This window comes from Crocuta crocuta, unplaced genomic scaffold (genome assembly GCF_008692635.1).
Source record: "Crocuta crocuta isolate KB4526 unplaced genomic scaffold, BGI_CrCroc_1.0 scaffold190, whole genome shotgun sequence".
Classification (NCBI taxonomy): Eukaryota; Metazoa; Chordata; class Mammalia; order Carnivora; family Hyaenidae; genus Crocuta; species Crocuta crocuta.
Window position 1 is genome coordinate 7,350,795 of NW_027527955.1, and position 17,763 is coordinate 7,368,557.

General features: G+C 35.5%; 1 protein-coding gene across 1 annotated transcript in view; it reads left to right on the top strand.

Moving 5' to 3' along the window:
• Window positions 1–17,763, top strand: part of COG6 (component of oligomeric golgi complex 6) — a 76,190-nt gene that overhangs the window by 5,412 nt on the left and 53,015 nt on the right. The window contains exons 3-8 of the mRNA XM_077752577.1: window positions 2,499–2,570; window positions 6,858–6,916; window positions 13,658–13,769; window positions 15,461–15,543; window positions 15,915–15,985; window positions 17,343–17,436. Of these exons, the coding sequence (XP_077608703.1) occupies window positions 2,499–2,570; window positions 6,858–6,916; window positions 13,658–13,769; window positions 15,461–15,543; window positions 15,915–15,985; window positions 17,343–17,436 (491 nt within the window). The remainder of the gene's footprint in view (window positions 1–2,498; window positions 2,571–6,857; window positions 6,917–13,657; window positions 13,770–15,460; window positions 15,544–15,914; window positions 15,986–17,342; window positions 17,437–17,763) is intronic.

Here is a 17,763-nt window from a genome sequence, read left to right on the forward strand (position 1 = left end):
ACCTGAGCCAAAGTCAAGAGCCAGATGCTCAGCCGACTGAGCCACCCAGGTGCCCCAAAATGGCATGTTGGTTTTTTCTTTCTTTTTTTTTTTTTTTAAAAGTCTTCTTAGAGGGATACCTGGCTGAGTTGGTTAAGCGTCTGACTTTGGCTCAGTTTCATGATCCTAGTGTTCGTGGGTTCATTCCCACATCAGGCTCTGTGCTGACAGCTCAGAGCCTGGGGCCTGCTTCAGATTCTGTGTTTCCTTCTCTCTCTCTGCCCTTCCCCTACTTGCGCTCTGTCTCAAAAATAAATAAACATTAAACTTCTTTTTAAGTCTTCTTAGAAGTAGATACTGATATATTTATGATGAAATGATATGACATCATGTGTTCAAAATAATTCTGTTTGTGAGGGAGGGAGAAAGAGATGGAAGAAAGGTATAAAGTGGGTAGAGAGGGGGTGTCCGGGTCACTCAGTTGGTTAAGCATCCAGCTCAGGTCATGATCTCACGGTCTGTGGGTTCCAGCCCTGTGTCAGGTTCTGTGCTGAGGGTGTGGAGCCTGCTTGGGATTCTCTCTCTCCCTCTCTCTCTGTCCCTCCCGGTCTTGTGCATGCTCACACACTGACTGTCTCTCTCAAAATAAATAAACTTAAAAAAATAAAGAAGGAAGAAGAAGAAGTGGGTAGAGAGATAGATGAACCAAGAGTGGTTATGCGTTGGTAATTGTTGAAGTTGGGTGGTAGGACATTGACATTCATATTATCTCAACTTTTAGATATTTTTGAAAATTTTCCATAATAAAAAGTTTTTAAAAAGTTTATCATACACCAGTTGTATTTCACAACCTGTGATTTTATTTAATTGGGGGAGAAAAAGTTCACTCTAAGTTCAAATATTTTATAAGTAATATAAAGTCCATTGAATTACAGTAATCAAAACTTTGCATTTAGGTCTGTATTCAGAGATGTAATTTATATTATTTGACAAAGTTGATCCATTTGGTATATTATGGTGGCTAAAGAAAATATTAGGAGTATTTATTCTTGACCTAGCTGGCTATTATTGTCAGTGTTGTTCCTGTGAGATTACAAAATGAGATTTAAAGGAATGGTGAGATTAGTGTACTTAGGTCTCTGCCATTGCTGATATTAACTGATATTTTGAAATCATGTTTTTTTTTTTTTTTAACTAGTCCCCTGAAAGCAGTTTAGGATTTCATTTAATAATTTGGTTTATATCTTATTTATAGTGAAATATTGGGAGTAACATTTAAAAATATTGGGTACTATGATATTTGTAATGCATTCAAAGCACTTTATGGAGAGAAGGGAGAGAAAGCTTACTTCTAGAGCTTAAATTTATGCTCACGTGCTGATAAGTGATTTTCTAACTGGTTCATCCTCTCACTTTGTTTACAGCCTTGCTGGGCTGCTGTCTTATTACTTGCGCTCTGCTTGGCCCATCCCTTCATAAAACTGTCACGTTTCTATTTGAAGGTCTTAGCATTGTGTTCAAAGAGATTGTCTATGGTCTGCCACGGAAACTTCCTTGTATATCTTCCTGTTAGGTGACACCAAATTGTGAAAAAGAAGATAGTAGTGCAGTATGAAGCTAAGTGTGATTTTGTGATCTAATTTTTTCATATCATATTTTTCATTGACTCGATAAAGACTAGAGAATGGTTTGGTAAAAAGTGTAGAATCTGGGAGACCAGTTGAAAAAAAAATTGGGAGGGGGAGGCCCTGGGTGACTCATTCGGTTGAGTGTCCAACTTCCAGCTTCAGCTCAGGTCATGATCTCATGGTTCGTGGGTTCATGCCCTGCATCAGGCTCTGTGCTGACAGCTTAATTAAAAGTTACACATAACTCATTATAGAAAAGTTAGATAAAGTCAGAAATAGAACACTTGTTTATGACCCTATCACCCAGAAATAACTTTGGTCAGTATTTCATTGTCTGGTTTTCCCTGTTTTTCTATATAAATATATATGTACTTTTCTTTAAAAGGGGGAGATAGTATATGCATTGTTTCATAATACTTGTTTTTTTTACCTTATATAGCCATCCTTCCATGCCAACGAAAATACACACACACACACACACAAACACACACATCATTGTTAATATATGCACAGATTTCCATTGTGTGTTTGGAAATGTTTCACATTTTCCGTTTGTTTTAGGCAACTGTGTTGATCATCTTACATCTATTGTTTGCACACTTACCTGATTAATTCCTTAGGATAAATCTTAATATTAGAATTCTGAATGATGAGGTATTAATATTTTATTTGCTGTTTCCTATTGTCACATCTTTGAAAAAGCTTACACTAACTTCTTTACATCTTTTCCAACACTAGATGTTATTCTTTTTCATCCTTTCCAGTCTTAAATGTGGGATCTTTCGTCATGCTCTGGCGAAAAAGAAATTCTTGAGGTGAAAATAATGATTCAGCTAAGAGAATTTCTTTAATAATACATGTAATGCTAATTGTTCCTGTTTTTCTTTTCAGGAACTTGAAAGCATAAATGAAGATGTTCAAGCAATGAGCAGTTGTTGTCAAGACATGACAAGTCGCCTGCAGGTACTTACTGTGTAGTGGCTGCAACTTAGCAGGGTTCCTGGTTCAAAAGTAAGCTGTCAGAAATTGTTAGCTAGGTCTGCAAAATATATGGATATCGAATATATCATGCCCAATAGGAAGTTTGAATATAAATAGTATGCTTATTTTTTTAACTACAAATGGATTTCTTTGTGTGGTAGTTTACTGATATTGCTCAGTTAACTCTTGAAGCCTTTATATTTTGATCTAGCCCACGTAGAGCTAATTGTGTAGAATTTTGGTAAACCTTTCAATCCCATAATATCCCATAAGGCCGGCAGAAAGGAGTTCATTAGTAGAAAGTCTTAGGAGTAAGTCCACACTAAAGCTATGCTCAGCAAAGACCCAGCTTAATTATGATTTGTGTTCAGCCCCTCCACAAAAAAAAAAAACCTTCAGGACAACATCTGTATTTCTGTGTCTGTTTATGAAAGCAGTTAGAAACGTCTATTTGGTTGCATTACCCTCATTTATGTCATTTTGGAATACTGAATGGAATAGGGTTTCCTCCTAAGAGTCAGTCATGATTATGTTTCCCACCTTCACATTTATATTTCAAACTTGTACCTTGAAGATTCTCCTGGAATTATTGACAGTGACAGTGATTCTAGGAAGAATGATTAATCAATGCGTATTCCACAAATTAATATTAAGCTGCTTATATGAACTGTCTCTAGAACTAGCCAATTTCATGTATCTCTGAAATTTTGGCCTTCCTAGCTTTATCTAACTTTCAGGACTCTTACTAATATATCAGATATTATTGGCATATCTACTCAATCGTTAGCTCTTTATTAATTATACAGTATCTGAATAGTCATAAAATCTTTACTAATTATTGTCATTTCACATCTTTTGTAGTATTCTTTTGCTCAGTATAACTTTTGTTGTTTGATGAGTCTGTTTTCTTTTTTTAATTTTTTTTTTAAATTTTTATTTATTTCTAGGAGAGAGAGACAGCGTGAGCAGGGGAGGGTCAGAGAGAGAGGGAGTCACAGACTGAAACAGGCTCCAGGCTCTGAGCTGGCAGTCAGCACAGAGCCCGATGCGGGGCTCGAGCCCACGAACCGCGAGATCATGACCTAAGCGAAAGTCGGACACTTAACCGACTAAGCCACCCAGGCGCCCCTTGATGATTCTGTTTCTTTAACTTTGTCTCCATTCCCTTTTCTCATCTTTTAGCTTCCGTGATTTAATGCCGTTTCTCAAATTAAACTCTATAGTTTTCTATACTATAGTCTTGCATTTGTTTTATGGTATTAATTTTATATCTTGTGCTATACAGGATTACTCAAGTTCCTCTTTTTAGTGGCCATATCTCATTTTCTAATTCTTATCCTTAATTATATTTTTATTCTTTTTATCATACTTATTTGTAGATGGAAAAAGATCAAAGTATTTTTATCTTTCATGCTGATTTCAAAACAGATTTAAGTACTTTAAATCACAGAGTATCCTCTTCAGTTTTGTCCTTGGTGTTTTCTTTGCACCCACCAATCCTGTTTTTTTTCTCCTATAATGGCCTGGGCTCTTCTTTCTTTCCTTTTTTATATCAGTTTTGTTGAGGGAAAATTTATGTGCAGTAATAAACTGCATCCATTTGATGTGTACAGATCGATGTGTTTGACAATTACATACCTGTGAAGCAGCTACTATAATCAAGATGTAACATTTTCATCACTTGCAATAGATTCTCTTCTAGCTGTGGAAATTGCATATTTAAAAATATTTTGTACTACTTGTTTACATTCAATTTTGATTCTTATATTAGTAGGGATTAGATTGGTGACTTTGGAAGTTTTCATCCGTTAGTACTAATCTATTTCCATATAGTGTTGTTGGAATCTTAATGGTACCCACTCAGACTATCAACTCCAGAATAAAGTTTTCAATTTATTCTTAGAGGAAAGTATTACTTTTTCATTTTAGGACGTTATACACAAGACTAATTAAATTAGCTCATATTTAAAAAAATATTTTGGATTGGGGATGTTTTAGAAATTGTTATTATAAGATGCTTAAAAAATATAAGCAGTAACTTTTTATATGTCAAGGTTTATCCTTTTGTGAATTTGCTTGTATAAATTACATTTAGAGCATATGTTTTTTATTTAATGAGAAATAATCATCCTTAACATTTAAGATATATTGGAAGTTGTTTTAGGTTATTGATCTTCACTGGTATTATTAAACATCAGTTCTGAATCGTTACCACAATTTATATAAATGAAGAGTCAAGAAATATGCATAATTCTTATTGCAGAACATTGTAATCAAGTATCATATTTCAGTGGATAATAAGTGGTGTTTTTTGTAAGATATATGTTCAATTTAATATTGCCTGCAGCTAAAAAAAAACCCAGAAGCTGATACTGATATATTTGATACTGATTTTGTGAGGCATTCTTTTTTCACAAATATTAAAATGTAAATATATTTTAGAATTTTTAAAATATTTTAAATATTTTTAAAAATTGTGTTAGGCGGTAGTAAGATGACAGTGAATCTTGAAAGTAAAATGACATTAGGAAACATAAGGAAGAACTTGAAGAAATTAGTAGATTTAAAGAGTAATAATTTTAGAGTAGTACCATGGGATTCATTGTGTTCAACTGCATTCCTTAAAAGTTACTGATCTACTGAATTATCCAGCTTCAAATCTGTTTTCTTCAAAATACCTATCATTTGCTAGACATGTAATTTGGTTGCAGGGAACACAGACTGAGATGGAGGTGGGGGTGGGGCTCTTATTGATGGGATGCCTGTATGGGGCAATAAGGCAGAAAATGTCGGCAACATTATAGAGGGATTAGGCCTCTGAGAACCCAGAACTTGCAGGGGACTGAGAGTTTCTGTGTAGATCTAATGCAACTCTAGAAACTCTAGTAGCAGAAGCTTGGCTCTTTATTGTAGTGTTCCGAAATGACCCCGTATGTTCCCATATTTGCTCTGGTATCCTATCTTTAAGAGACTAACCTTCTATAATATGTGTTTGTCTACAACTGACATTGTTCAGCTGACCCTTGAACAATGCAGGGGTAAGGGGAGTTGACTCCCATGCAGGCAAAAATCCACACCTAATTTTTGACTCCCCAAAACTTAACCACTAATAGCCTACTGTTGACCCAACACTGTTAACATAAACAGTCAAAACACATTTTATATGTTATATATATATATAATATACTGTACTCTTATAATAAAGTAAGTAGAGACAAGAAAATGTTATTAAAAAAATCATAAGAGAATAGATTTACAGAACTATAGTGTATTATATTTAAAAAATTCCTTGTGTAAGTGGACCCACACAATTCAAACATGTGGTGTTCAAGGGTCAATTGTAATTTCTACTTACTAGAGACTTTATTTATACATTATTCTAGCCCACTCCATGTCCCTTCAGGGCATGGACCCCATGTTGTAGCTGCATACACCCTCTTGTTTCTCCTCTCTTTGCTAACTGCTAAATGTTTAGGTCTTTGAGAATCTGACTAACTACATTTGTCTTCTGTTTGAATTTACTTTAAAATAATTGCGTAGGGGAGCCTGGGTGGCTTAGTCGGTTAAGCGTCCGACTTTCGCTTAGGTCATGATCTCGCGGTTTGTGGGTTCAAGCCCCACGTCANGAAAAAAATAAAATAATTGCCTAATCTTAGGATACAATAGCTTTTCATCAAGTCTTCATTCCTGATCCTTTCAACTCTGGCTTGGGGAGGAAGGATTGCTTAATACAAAACTGTGTCAGTAACAGCCCTGTGCCCTTTAGACAGGGCTCTGATCTTCCCTAAACCCTGTATGAGGGGCAGTTTGTATATTCCACCCCTCAAATGTTTATCTCCACGTTGGCCTTTTCTGTTGAGTTCCACATCAGCATTTCAGTGACTTAACTTACAACTCTATTGAGAGGTCTCTTGGTATCTCAAGTCACATGTGCATAACGAAGTCATGGTCTTCACTCCTACCCTGCTTTTCCAGTACTTCTGTTTCACTAAGAGCATTATGAGCTGTCAAATCCTGTAGCATCCTGATACCATTTTCTTTCTTGTAAGCCTTGGCATTACATGTCTGTTGAGAACTCTTGAGTTCCTCTTAGTAAAGGTAGTATATGAGCCTTGAAACATTTATTTCAATTATTTGGCCTTTTTCAAACTTTTGAGTTCTGGAGTGTGATCTCATATGCTATCACTGAGCTTTAGTAAGTAATGCTGTTAGTTTTATGAAATCTAAAAAATTGAAACGTACTCATGTTAGATATGTTTATAATTTCAGGCAGCAAAGGAACAGACTCAAGATTTAATTGTAAAAACCACTAAGCTTCAAGCTGAAAGGTAAGTTTTTCATTGTATAGTTACCTCTTCATTAATTTGGGGATCAATTGGTAAGAAAATTATAGGTAACTCCAAATCAAATTTAAAATAAAATAATAAAAAATGTGATTCAAAATTCATTCAGTATATAAGGTTCTAAGCTATTACCCAAGAGGAAAATAAACAAAACGATATTTTAGGAGTATCTAACTTGATATTGGGGTTGAGGGATTATTCACTCTTTGGAGGTGACCGTGTGTTGTGTATTGTTGCTATGGATTTAACAAAATATTGCTTTTTAAAATGTAGATGATTTTAGATTTTTAGTAATTTTATTTTTTATTTTTTCGCACTCATTGTCTCTTATTTTTTAACTATGGTCAGTCCTCTCTGATGTAATTAAGAGTTAGCTGCATAAATTCTTCTTGTGATAGTTTACAAATAGGTATGCTAATATTTGTTGACTGAATAAATGGGTGACTAAAGGTGAATAGAGTATGGATTCATGTATTTTATTGTGTACTACAGTCCTTTGTAATCAGTTGTCCATTTGACTCTTCCTACTAAACTGTGAGCTCCTTGAGAACAATGACAGTTATCTTAACTCTCTTTTTGCATCTCCCGTGCCTAATCCATTATAGATTCAATAGATAATTTTTGAATAAATGAATATGGAGTACAACTAATCTGATATCAGGAAAGGAACATAAAAGAAGAACTGAAAACTAAGCATTGTATTGGGGCCTGTAACATATATGGGACCATGAGAATGTATATAGGAGGCAACATTAGAACATTGTGTTTCTATTGTATATTCTCAAAACTAAGCAAGATTGTTCATGTTTATTATTTGAATAAGCCAGTGAAAGTGTTTTGGCCTCACATGCTTTTGGGAGTGAGAATTTCTGACATTCTAGTATCCCAAGAGCTAGAGATAATGATGTGCCAAGTGAACATTTGTACAAAGTATTTTAGGAAAAATACGCAGCAGAAATTAAAACAGATTCCTGTGAACTGGACAAGTGTTGTTTTTCCATTTTTAAGTATTACCTTATCTTTTTAGCAAGAAACTTTGTCAAATAAGCAATTAGCTTTAAAAATAGAAATTCTTGGGGCGCCTGGGTGGCTTAGTCGGTTAAGCATCCGACTTTCGCTTGGGTCATGATCTCGCGGTTCGTGGGTTCGAGCCCCGCGTCGGGCTCTGTGCTGACTGCCAGCTCAGAGCCTGGAGCCTGTTTCATTCTGTGACTCCCTCTCTCTCTAATCCTCCCCTGCTCACGCTGTCTCTCTCTCTCTCTCTCAGAAATAAATAAAAAAAAAAAAAATAGAAATTCTTTGGGCTTATTTGGATAACATGTCACTCTTATTAAGACAGATGTATAAATCGGGGCGCCTGGGTGGCTTAGTCGGTTAAGCATCTGACTTTCGCTTAGGTCATGATCTTGCGGTTCGTGGGTTCAGGCCCCGCGTCGGGCTCTGTGCTGACTGCCAGCTCAGAGCCTGGAGCCTGTTTCAGTCTGTGACTCCCTCTCTCTCTGACCCTCCCCTGCTCCCGCTGTCTCTCTCTCTGTCTCTCCTAGAAATAAATAAAAGATAAAAAAAAATTAAAAAAATAAATGATATGAATATTTTTCCAACTAGGTTAGAAGAAGTTCAGTCATTGTGGCAGCTGATGCCCTAATAGGTAAAGTTTGATGTAGAATTGTCTTCACAGAGCTGAGGCTAATATTTCTTTATAATATTTAGTTGATAGAAGATGGGTTTCGTTGATAATCAGGAACCCATTTATATGATATTCACATAAATATACTTCCAAATTTTTTTTAAGTTTATTTATTTATTTTGAGAGAGTGAGAGAGAGAATCTCAAGCACGTTCTGTGCTGTCAGTATGAAGCCCAACACAGGGCTTGATCTAATGAACTGTGAGATGACCTGAGCTGAAATCCAGAATCTGATGCTTAACTGACTGAGCCACCCAGNTTCTGTATTTTTTAATACAATTAAAGTAACTATTATATATATATATATATTTTTTTTAATTTTTTAAGTTTATTCATTTATTTTGAGAGAGAGAGCGAGGGCATGTGCATGAGTGGGGGAGGGATAGAAAGAGAGGGAGAAAGAGATTCCCAAGCAGGTAACTGCAAAGCATGGAGCTGGATGCAGGGCTCAAACCCAAGAACTGTAAGATGATGACCTGAGCAAAAGTTGGATGCTTAACCAGCTTAGCCACCCAGGTGCCCCATATATTTTTTGTCTCTTGTGAAGGCCCACCAGCCACATTTCTTCTAGAATCAGAGAAATAATCTCTGGCGATTGTTTATGTTTCTTTTTGAGGTATAATATTTAGAAGTGGAAAGAATGTAGTCTTTGAAGACAAAAACTTGAGTTCTTTTCTTTTTTTTTTTTAAAGTTTCTTTTAATGTTTTATTTATTTCTGAGAGAGAGAGACAGCATGAGCAGGGGAGGGTCAGATAGAGAGGGAGACACAGAATCTGAAACAGGCTCCAGGTTCTGAGCTAGCTGTCAGCACAGAGCCTGACGTGGGGCTCAAACCCACGAACCACGAGATCATGACCTGAGCCGAAGTCAGATGCTTAACCGACTGAGCCACCCAGGTGCTCCCAAAAACCTGAGTTCTAATCTAAATTTTGGGTAAGAGTTCATTAGATTTTTAATTTTGAACAAGTTACTTCTGAACTTTAGTCTCAGTTTTCACATCTGGAAAAAGGGAACAGCTGATGAGGTGATTTACACAGGGGCTGAACATACTGCCTGGTGTCCATCAGGGAACATTATCCTTCTGTCCTCCTCCAAAGCTTTTATTAGACAAAGTTATCAGCACATCTTGTTTCTACATTGGCTCTGATGGCTAGGAAGCTTAGGCTATTTTGTGCTAATTGAAATAGTTTTCCTCAGCTATGTTATTTACCTTCTCATCCTTCCTTATTATTTCTTACTATTTTATCTTTTAATAGTTTTAATTGTATTCTACTTGTGCTATTTGTTATAAACTATTTTAATTCAGGTTTTGAAGTTTGTAACAAAAATACTTTATTTTGCATAAACATATATACAAAAATATACTACAGAAATATATTGTTCAGTCCAGAAAGCTTAGGGACCTCTTTTCTTCTTTCTTCCTCTCATTTATATGTATCAAATTCAGAGGGAAAAAAAATAAGGTCAGCTATAACTTTACTGCATAGGCATAACCACTGTTAACATTTTGGCATATTTCTTCCCAGTGTGATAATACGTGTGTAGTTCTATTTTACTTTGTTCACTTATATTCTATGTTCACTTTTGGGGCACCTGAGTAGCGCAGTTGGTTAAGTGTCCAACTCTTGGTTTCGGCTCAGGTCATGATCTCCCTGTTCATTAGTTCAGGCGTCCAATAGGCCTACTTGGGATTTTCTGTCCTGCTCTGTCTGCCCCTGCTCATGTGTGTGCATTCTCTCTTTCTCTCTGTCTCAGAAATAAATATATAAACTTAAAAACAAATTTATGTTCATTTTTCTGTGTCTTTTATTTAGAAAAAACATGCTTTTTAATGGTGAAATTATATTTCATCTTGTGAATGAACCAACACATATGTTAAACATTCTTATATTACTCAATATTAGTTTTGTTTCCAATACTAAATATAATGGTTTGACAAATGTTTATAAATCATTATGTTCAGTTCAGATTATTTCCTTAGGATATACTAGGGAAATAATGTATATTGCCTAAATTGCTCTCCAAAAGGGTTATAGCAATTTACATATTTATCAGCAATATATGAGAATGTCTCTTTCATTAAATCTTTGCCAGTAGCAGGTATTGTCATGAAAAACTGGCAATTTCATAGATGAACAATAGCATCATACTTCTAATTTATATTTTGTTGAATGTTGGCAAGTCAACATTTTTTTTTCATTTTGTCTTGCCATTTATATTTCTTAATCTTTTTTGTTTTGTATCTTTGGCCCATTTTTAAAATATTTTTCTTATTGTTTTGAAATTATTTGGTGAAAATGAGCCTAGAGGGTAGAGTTAAAATATGACAGAGGCATATTTTCAGGAAAAAAAAAGAAGGCACCATAAGATTCATAAATCATGTTCTGAGAATGCTGGAAGGAATCATTATTAGGATTAATTAGTCTGTTTATTTTAAATACTTAGGTAATTTATGAATACACGTCCTGGAAATTCAGTTAGGGATGTGTATATATATGTGTGTGTGTGTGTGTGTATATATATATATATATATACATATACGTGTGTGTGTGTGTGTATATATATGTATATATGTGTGTGTATATATATATATTTTTTAAAAAACAATGTTGCTCTACATATTTTTTGTGGCTTGCATTTTGTACCTATGAAATGCCTTATGATCATTTTGTGTTAATATGTACAGATCTACCTCATATTTTTTATCTGCTGCATATTATTGATATATAAATAAATACAGTATGTATATATATTATATAACATATAATCCAACTCCAAGTGATTACAGTGATTATATGAACACATCTCAAAGAAGCTGTAATTTATAATAGCCATTTATATGTTTTATATTAACATTTGTTTCATATGATTTTATTTAGATATTAAAAACTCTCCAAAAGATACCATATTTCAGTTGTGATATAAGGTGAAGGCAAGGTCTGATATGTATCTTTGTCACACCAGACCCTGGCTTAGGGCTTTTATATATCGTAGGTCCCTGTTGTGTTCTTAGATTGCACAGATTCTCCAAAACCAAATGATTGGACTATATGACAGGAACTTTCTGTCAGAAAGGGTGTGCAGTTTTACCTGGGAAGAATGTATATGGTAAGACTAAAGAGTAATATGATTTTAAAAATATATTAGAATGTATTTCATTATTACTTTAAAAGTTGTCGTCTTCAGATGCCAAACCCTCTTTAGCAATATGACCATTAAACATATTTTCGACCAAATCTCTTGTAGATATAGAGCCTTTGGCTCAAACTCTTTTTATTTCGTGGCTTTTCAAAAATAATAGTCAAAACTATTATTTGGAATGAAATTTAATGATTAAAGAAGTATGATCAAGGGACGCTTGGGTGGCTTAGTCGATTAAGCATCCGACTTCAACTCAGGTCATGATCTCAGGGTTCATGGGTTCGAGTCCCGTGTCAGGTTCTGTGCTGACAGCTAGCTCAGAGCCTGGAGCCTGTTTCAGATTCTGTGTCTCCCTCGCTCTCTGTCCCTCCCCCACTCGTGATCTGTCTCTCTCTGTCTTAAAAATAAGTAAACTATTTAAAAAAAAAAAGTATGATCAAGATAGGTAATACTAGATTTGGTTAAAACGAAAATAAATTATAAACTAAAGAAATTTATTTCCTTTGTGCCCAGTAAATTGACTCTAAAGATAGATCCCAAGAAACTCTGGAGAGGTTTTAGTCAAAATGATTAGTCTATATAATCTCAGGGACTTTTATGACTTCTTATAATTACTTTAAGTCCTGCATGGTAACAGTTGGAGCTTTAACACTGTAAAGCAAAACCTGATAAGGTAACTTTTTGCTATCCATAATAAGATTAAGGACATACGCCATTTAACTGTGTAGATTTAATTACCTTATTTACATTATCATTCGAGATGATAAGATCATACTGCCACCTAGAGGACTTTTCCTTTCTAACTTGCTATTTTATTTCAGAACCTTTGACTTGATTTTAAAACCTCACAGCCCAAGCGCACAAACAAAACAAAGATGGCAGATGTACATAGGACGTTAATGTTTATTTTGCTCAGTGTCGTTTGAGTATTATTAAGTCATGGAATATGACTGCCTTGTGAATACTGCTAGTGAAACCCAATTTTTTTTTAAAATTTTATTTATTTATTTATTTATTTATTGTTTTTACAAATAGTTTATTGTCAAATTAGTTTCCACATAATAAGTGCTCATCCCCACAAGTGCCCTCCTCTATGCCCATCCCCCCTCACCCCCANGTGAAATCCAATTTTATTTGTATATCTTTAAATCTAAGATGGAGAAGCCAGGAATGTTGAATTTCTGCTCAGGTAGTTTGTACTCCTGACTTGCCTTTAGACGGGAAGTGGCCTGGGCCTTCAGGTCACGTTCCAAATGAGAGCATGCCTTTCCTTAATTGTCCACCTGGCCTACAGAGGTTGCATTCACATAATGCAACTTAAGACTCTTGTATCCCCATAGCATGCAGGAAAAGTGTGATGGCAGAAGTGAAGTGCTTTATGGATTTATGAGGAACTAACTGGTAAATGAGTTCTTCTGTTTCTAACCGAAAGTTAAAAAATAAAAGACCTGACATTTGGTTGCTGTGCACTTCATGTGAAAACCTCAGAGGCTTAGGGATTTTTACTGCCTGGGAAGACATTAGTTGAAAACGGGCATATTTCTCTCCTGTAAGGAAACGTAATTACCAGATGAATAATTCTAGTACGTGTAAGTGGCTGAGAATTTGTTAAGCAGGATCATTTGTTAATTTATTTCTTCTTTTGTATAATGACTAACTCCTTTTGCTGTGTGTAGGTATCTGAGGTAGAACAACATCAGGGCATTTTGTCCCCTACCTGCCGGATGAGCTTCTCATGTTTGAGGCACAAATGAGGCTTTCAAAGGTGCTGAGACTCTTTCACATGGGATTTAAGCAGTTATTATGTCAGAGATGTAGCTTGTCTTAAAGCTATGCACATTCATAGCATGCTTGATTTTTTTATTGCTTAGTTTTTATTATTATTATTATTATTATAGTCAAAGATTAGAAATACGAGCCCAAGTCGCAGATGCCTTCTTATCCAAGTTCCAGCTGACTTCTGATGAAATGGGTTTCCTCCGAGGTACTAGAGAAGGCCCTATAACCGAGGTATGTTGCTCTCTTATAGTCATTTAAAGCATAGCAGATGATGATTTATGGAGGAGTCACTCTTTTTAAGGCTTTATTTTCCCATCACAAAAGTTTTATTTAAAATATTTTTTAAGTTTAGAAACTAAGATGCATATTTTAAATTATCTTAATTTGGGGGGTTTTTGGTGTGTTTTTTTTTTCAAAGCAGTATGTGTAATTTTTGTTTGTTTGAGAAATAGAACAGTGTCAGTTTGTAAAGAAAATCTGCCTTACCTTTTCCACTCCTCCCCGTCAACCATTGTCCATTGTCAACCATCTTTAACCTTATAAATTGCTTCTTTTCTAAATTCTGTATCCTGACCCATAGATATTTTTTTAAAAAAAGGTCTGGTTATCTGTGTTTCCTATTTTCTATTAGTTTCCTGTAAGGAAATATGAGATTTTGGCCTCTTAACCCTGCCTTCTCCTACACACATACGTGATGTCTTTCCTTCCTACTTCACCGTACAATCTTATGGCATTTTCTCTTTTCATCACATTAACGTTACAGTGATTACATGTTTCTTCCCTTACAACCTTTTGTCTTTCCTGGAATCTGAAATCCCTTATCTTTTCATCAAATTAATTTCTGAATCTATGCCCTTCTTTCCAAACTGACACAGAGCTCAAAAACCTCTCAACGTGCTAATTAACTGGGTAAAGTTTTGTTTCTGTGTTTTCTCCGGAAATCATTCACTTTCTCCAGAATTTAGTCTCCGAACTGGGAGAAGGTATACACCTGAGCCGGTTGTCATTGCTCTAGGGTCTGAGGGCAGGAAGAGTTCTCGAAGGGTGGGCGGGACTTAACTGAGCTGCCCTCCGTAGGTATCACCGTTTCTTCCCACCAGGCTAGAGCGACCCGGTCAGCTGGGAGTGAGGGGTTACGTAGGTGGAGAATTGGTTTGTACTTTCCTTACTGGTGTTTATTGCCCTTGTAGCTTGTGGAGCTTTGCACATTTGAAATATTTGACCTCTTACCTATTCCCCCACTTAACAGAAATAGTCAACAGTATTGGGTTGGTTTTTTTTTTTTATTTCCTTCACTGAAGAAAAATAACTCTTTCATTATTTTCATGATTGGAACTCTGTGACTATATGGAAACTAAGGCTTTGATGCCTTTGTCTAAAAGGAAGAAAAATCTTGGAGTTCAGCACCCAGTCAGCCCCTCTATTATTTATGAACAGCTTTTATGCATCCAAGTTTGCATTCTACTTTTGGATTAGGAGGCAAGAACAAGGGTATAAAAGATAATGTAAAACATCATCTTCAGTGATAATAGAGCTATGCTTAATTAAGTCATAAGGTGTGTCATATGTAACGTGTTTTTCTTTATGTAGTAACTTATGTAGTAATCTTCAGGGGTGCATTCTCTATTACCAGACTATATGTTTCTTGAGGGACAGCAATTTTTTAAATAAATTTTGTGTTCCTGGCAACTAGCATACTATTTGGCACATGGTAGATGATGAGTTAACATATGTTTTAACTTGTAAATAAGTATCTGTTATACTTCCTATAAAAATGTAGAGAAAATTGAGGTCAGTATAGGAACACGTCATTGGAATAAGTGAAAGAATTTGTTTTTCCCTCGTAGTGACATTTCAATTTAGACTAATGTAATTTCACTGGAAAACATGGATATTTCAAAGTTGCATTCTTAATTTTAAAGGATTTTTTTAAGGCACTGGGAAGAGTAAAACAGATTCATAATGATGTCAAAGTTCTCTTGCGTACAAACCAACAAACCGCAGGGTGAGTGAACTATTCAATTCATAATTGCGTTTCCTTTTATATTTCTCAAATCTTAAAGACATTGTAATGTCTTTCTGAAATTATATGACATTTTGTGAAATAGGAATTTGATCTCTATGTATCTTTAAATAAAGAGGGAGTTATACCCTGATACTTTGAGAATAAAATGGTACTTGTATACCTAAGTGATGCTATTAAAATTTGACAACATTTATTTAATTATAAAAAAGTTATCAACAAATCATTCCATAAAATGACAAAAAGTTAATATGCTTTAACTAAATCATGCTGAAATTAAACAAAATAATTAAGTTTTTAGATGTAGCTATTGTCTAAAACTGTAAATTAAAATAAATATTTAATTGTCTTAGTTTAGAAATTATGGAGCAGATGGCCTTGCTTCAAGAAACAGCTTATGAAAGACTTTACCGATGGGCTCAAAGTAAGTAATTTCTTTCCTGTGGTCTAGATTTATAAATATTAGTGTTTGATTTGGTTATTTCACCTGACCGTTGAAATCACACTTGGATCTTAGTAATCAGAAAGTATTTTTAAAAAGAAAAACGCAGGGCGCCCGTGTGGCTCAGTGGTTAAGTGTCAGATTCTTGATTTCAGCTCAGGTCATGATCTCACAGTTCATGAGTTTGAGCCTCACTCAGAGCCTGCTTGGGATTCCCTTTCTCCCTCTCTCTTTCTCTCTCTCTCTTTCAAAAATAAGTAAACTTAAAAAAAAAAGGAAAGAAAAATGAGTTTTATTTCTGCATAATTATGTTTGTATCATGAGTATTTACTATCATTCAAGCTCTGTGTGTGATTAAGGATGGTAATAAAAAAGGTCATTACTTCTTAAGTCATTAAGTAATTGTTTTATACACGGTGAATTTCTTTTCTATTGCTGCTGTAACAAATCACCACAAACTTAATGTTTTAGAACAACACAAATTATTATCTTATAGTTCTGTAGGTCAGAAATCAGACATGGTTCTGTCCACACTAAAAGTGTGAGCAGAGCTGCATTCATTTCTGGAGGCTCTAAGAAGATTCTGTGTCTGTGCTCATTCAGTCCGTTGTCATAATTTAGTAACTTGAGTCTGTAGGACCAACCGAGGTATGTTTCCTTGCTGGCTGTGACTGAAGGTTTTTCCCAGTTCTAGAGGCTGCTTACATTCTTTGTGGCCTCTTCCTCTGTCTTTATTTTTTTTTAATTTATTTATTATTATTTTCAAAATGTTTATTTTTGAGAGAGAGGGAGACAGAGTGCCAGTGGGGGAGGGTCAGAGAGAGAGACAGACAGACAGACAGAATCTGAAGCAGGCTCCAGGCTCTGAGCTGTCAACACAGAGCCCAACGTGGGGCTAGGACTCAGATCATGACCTGAGCTGAAGTTGGATACTTAACTGATTGAGCCCTCCAGGTGTCCTATTTATTTACCTTTTTAAAGTATATTTATTTTGAGAGAGAGAAAGCACATAAGCAAGTGAGAGACGAGCAGAGAGAGAAAGGGAGAAAGAGAATCTGAAACAGGCTCTACTGTCAGCGTAGAGCCAGACGCAGGACTCGATCTCACGAACCGTGAGATCATGACCTGGGCTGAAATCAGGTGTCGAATGTGTAACCGCCAAGCCGCCCCGGGGCCCCAGCATAAAATGGTGTTTGATTGGCATATTCTCTAAGTTTTTCCAAGCATTTTTTCCATGTAATATTTGCTACAGAATTTAGACTCTGGGTGCACAGTGGAGATGATAAAGACCAAGTTTTAATTGAACAGGTGCTGTAATTACACGGTGACTGTTTTTCAGGTGAATGCAGGACACTGACGCAAGAATCCTGTGACGTGTCTCCAGCATTAACTCAGGCCATGGAAGCCCTGCAGGAGAGGCCTGTCTTATACAAGTTGGTGACTCTTTCCTAATTTAAAAATAAAGTCGGCTTTTTTTTTTGGATGATTTATGCTAGATTTCAGTATTATCAAATTGATATACAATAGTTTGAGTAATAAAATAATTTATTTAAAGTGATACTTTTACCTGATATGTGTGTTATTGGCGCATCAGCTTATTTGCATGTTGTGTCTTATAGAGTGCAGTTTGGAGGGAAAAGGAAGGTGTCCCTACATCTAGACTGTCCCTTACTGGCGTAGAGGTTAAGGGGCTTCCCCCATCCTGTCATCTCATCGACTACCTTAAAATGTAGTAAAACAGCCAGGAAAAAGCTTGAAAA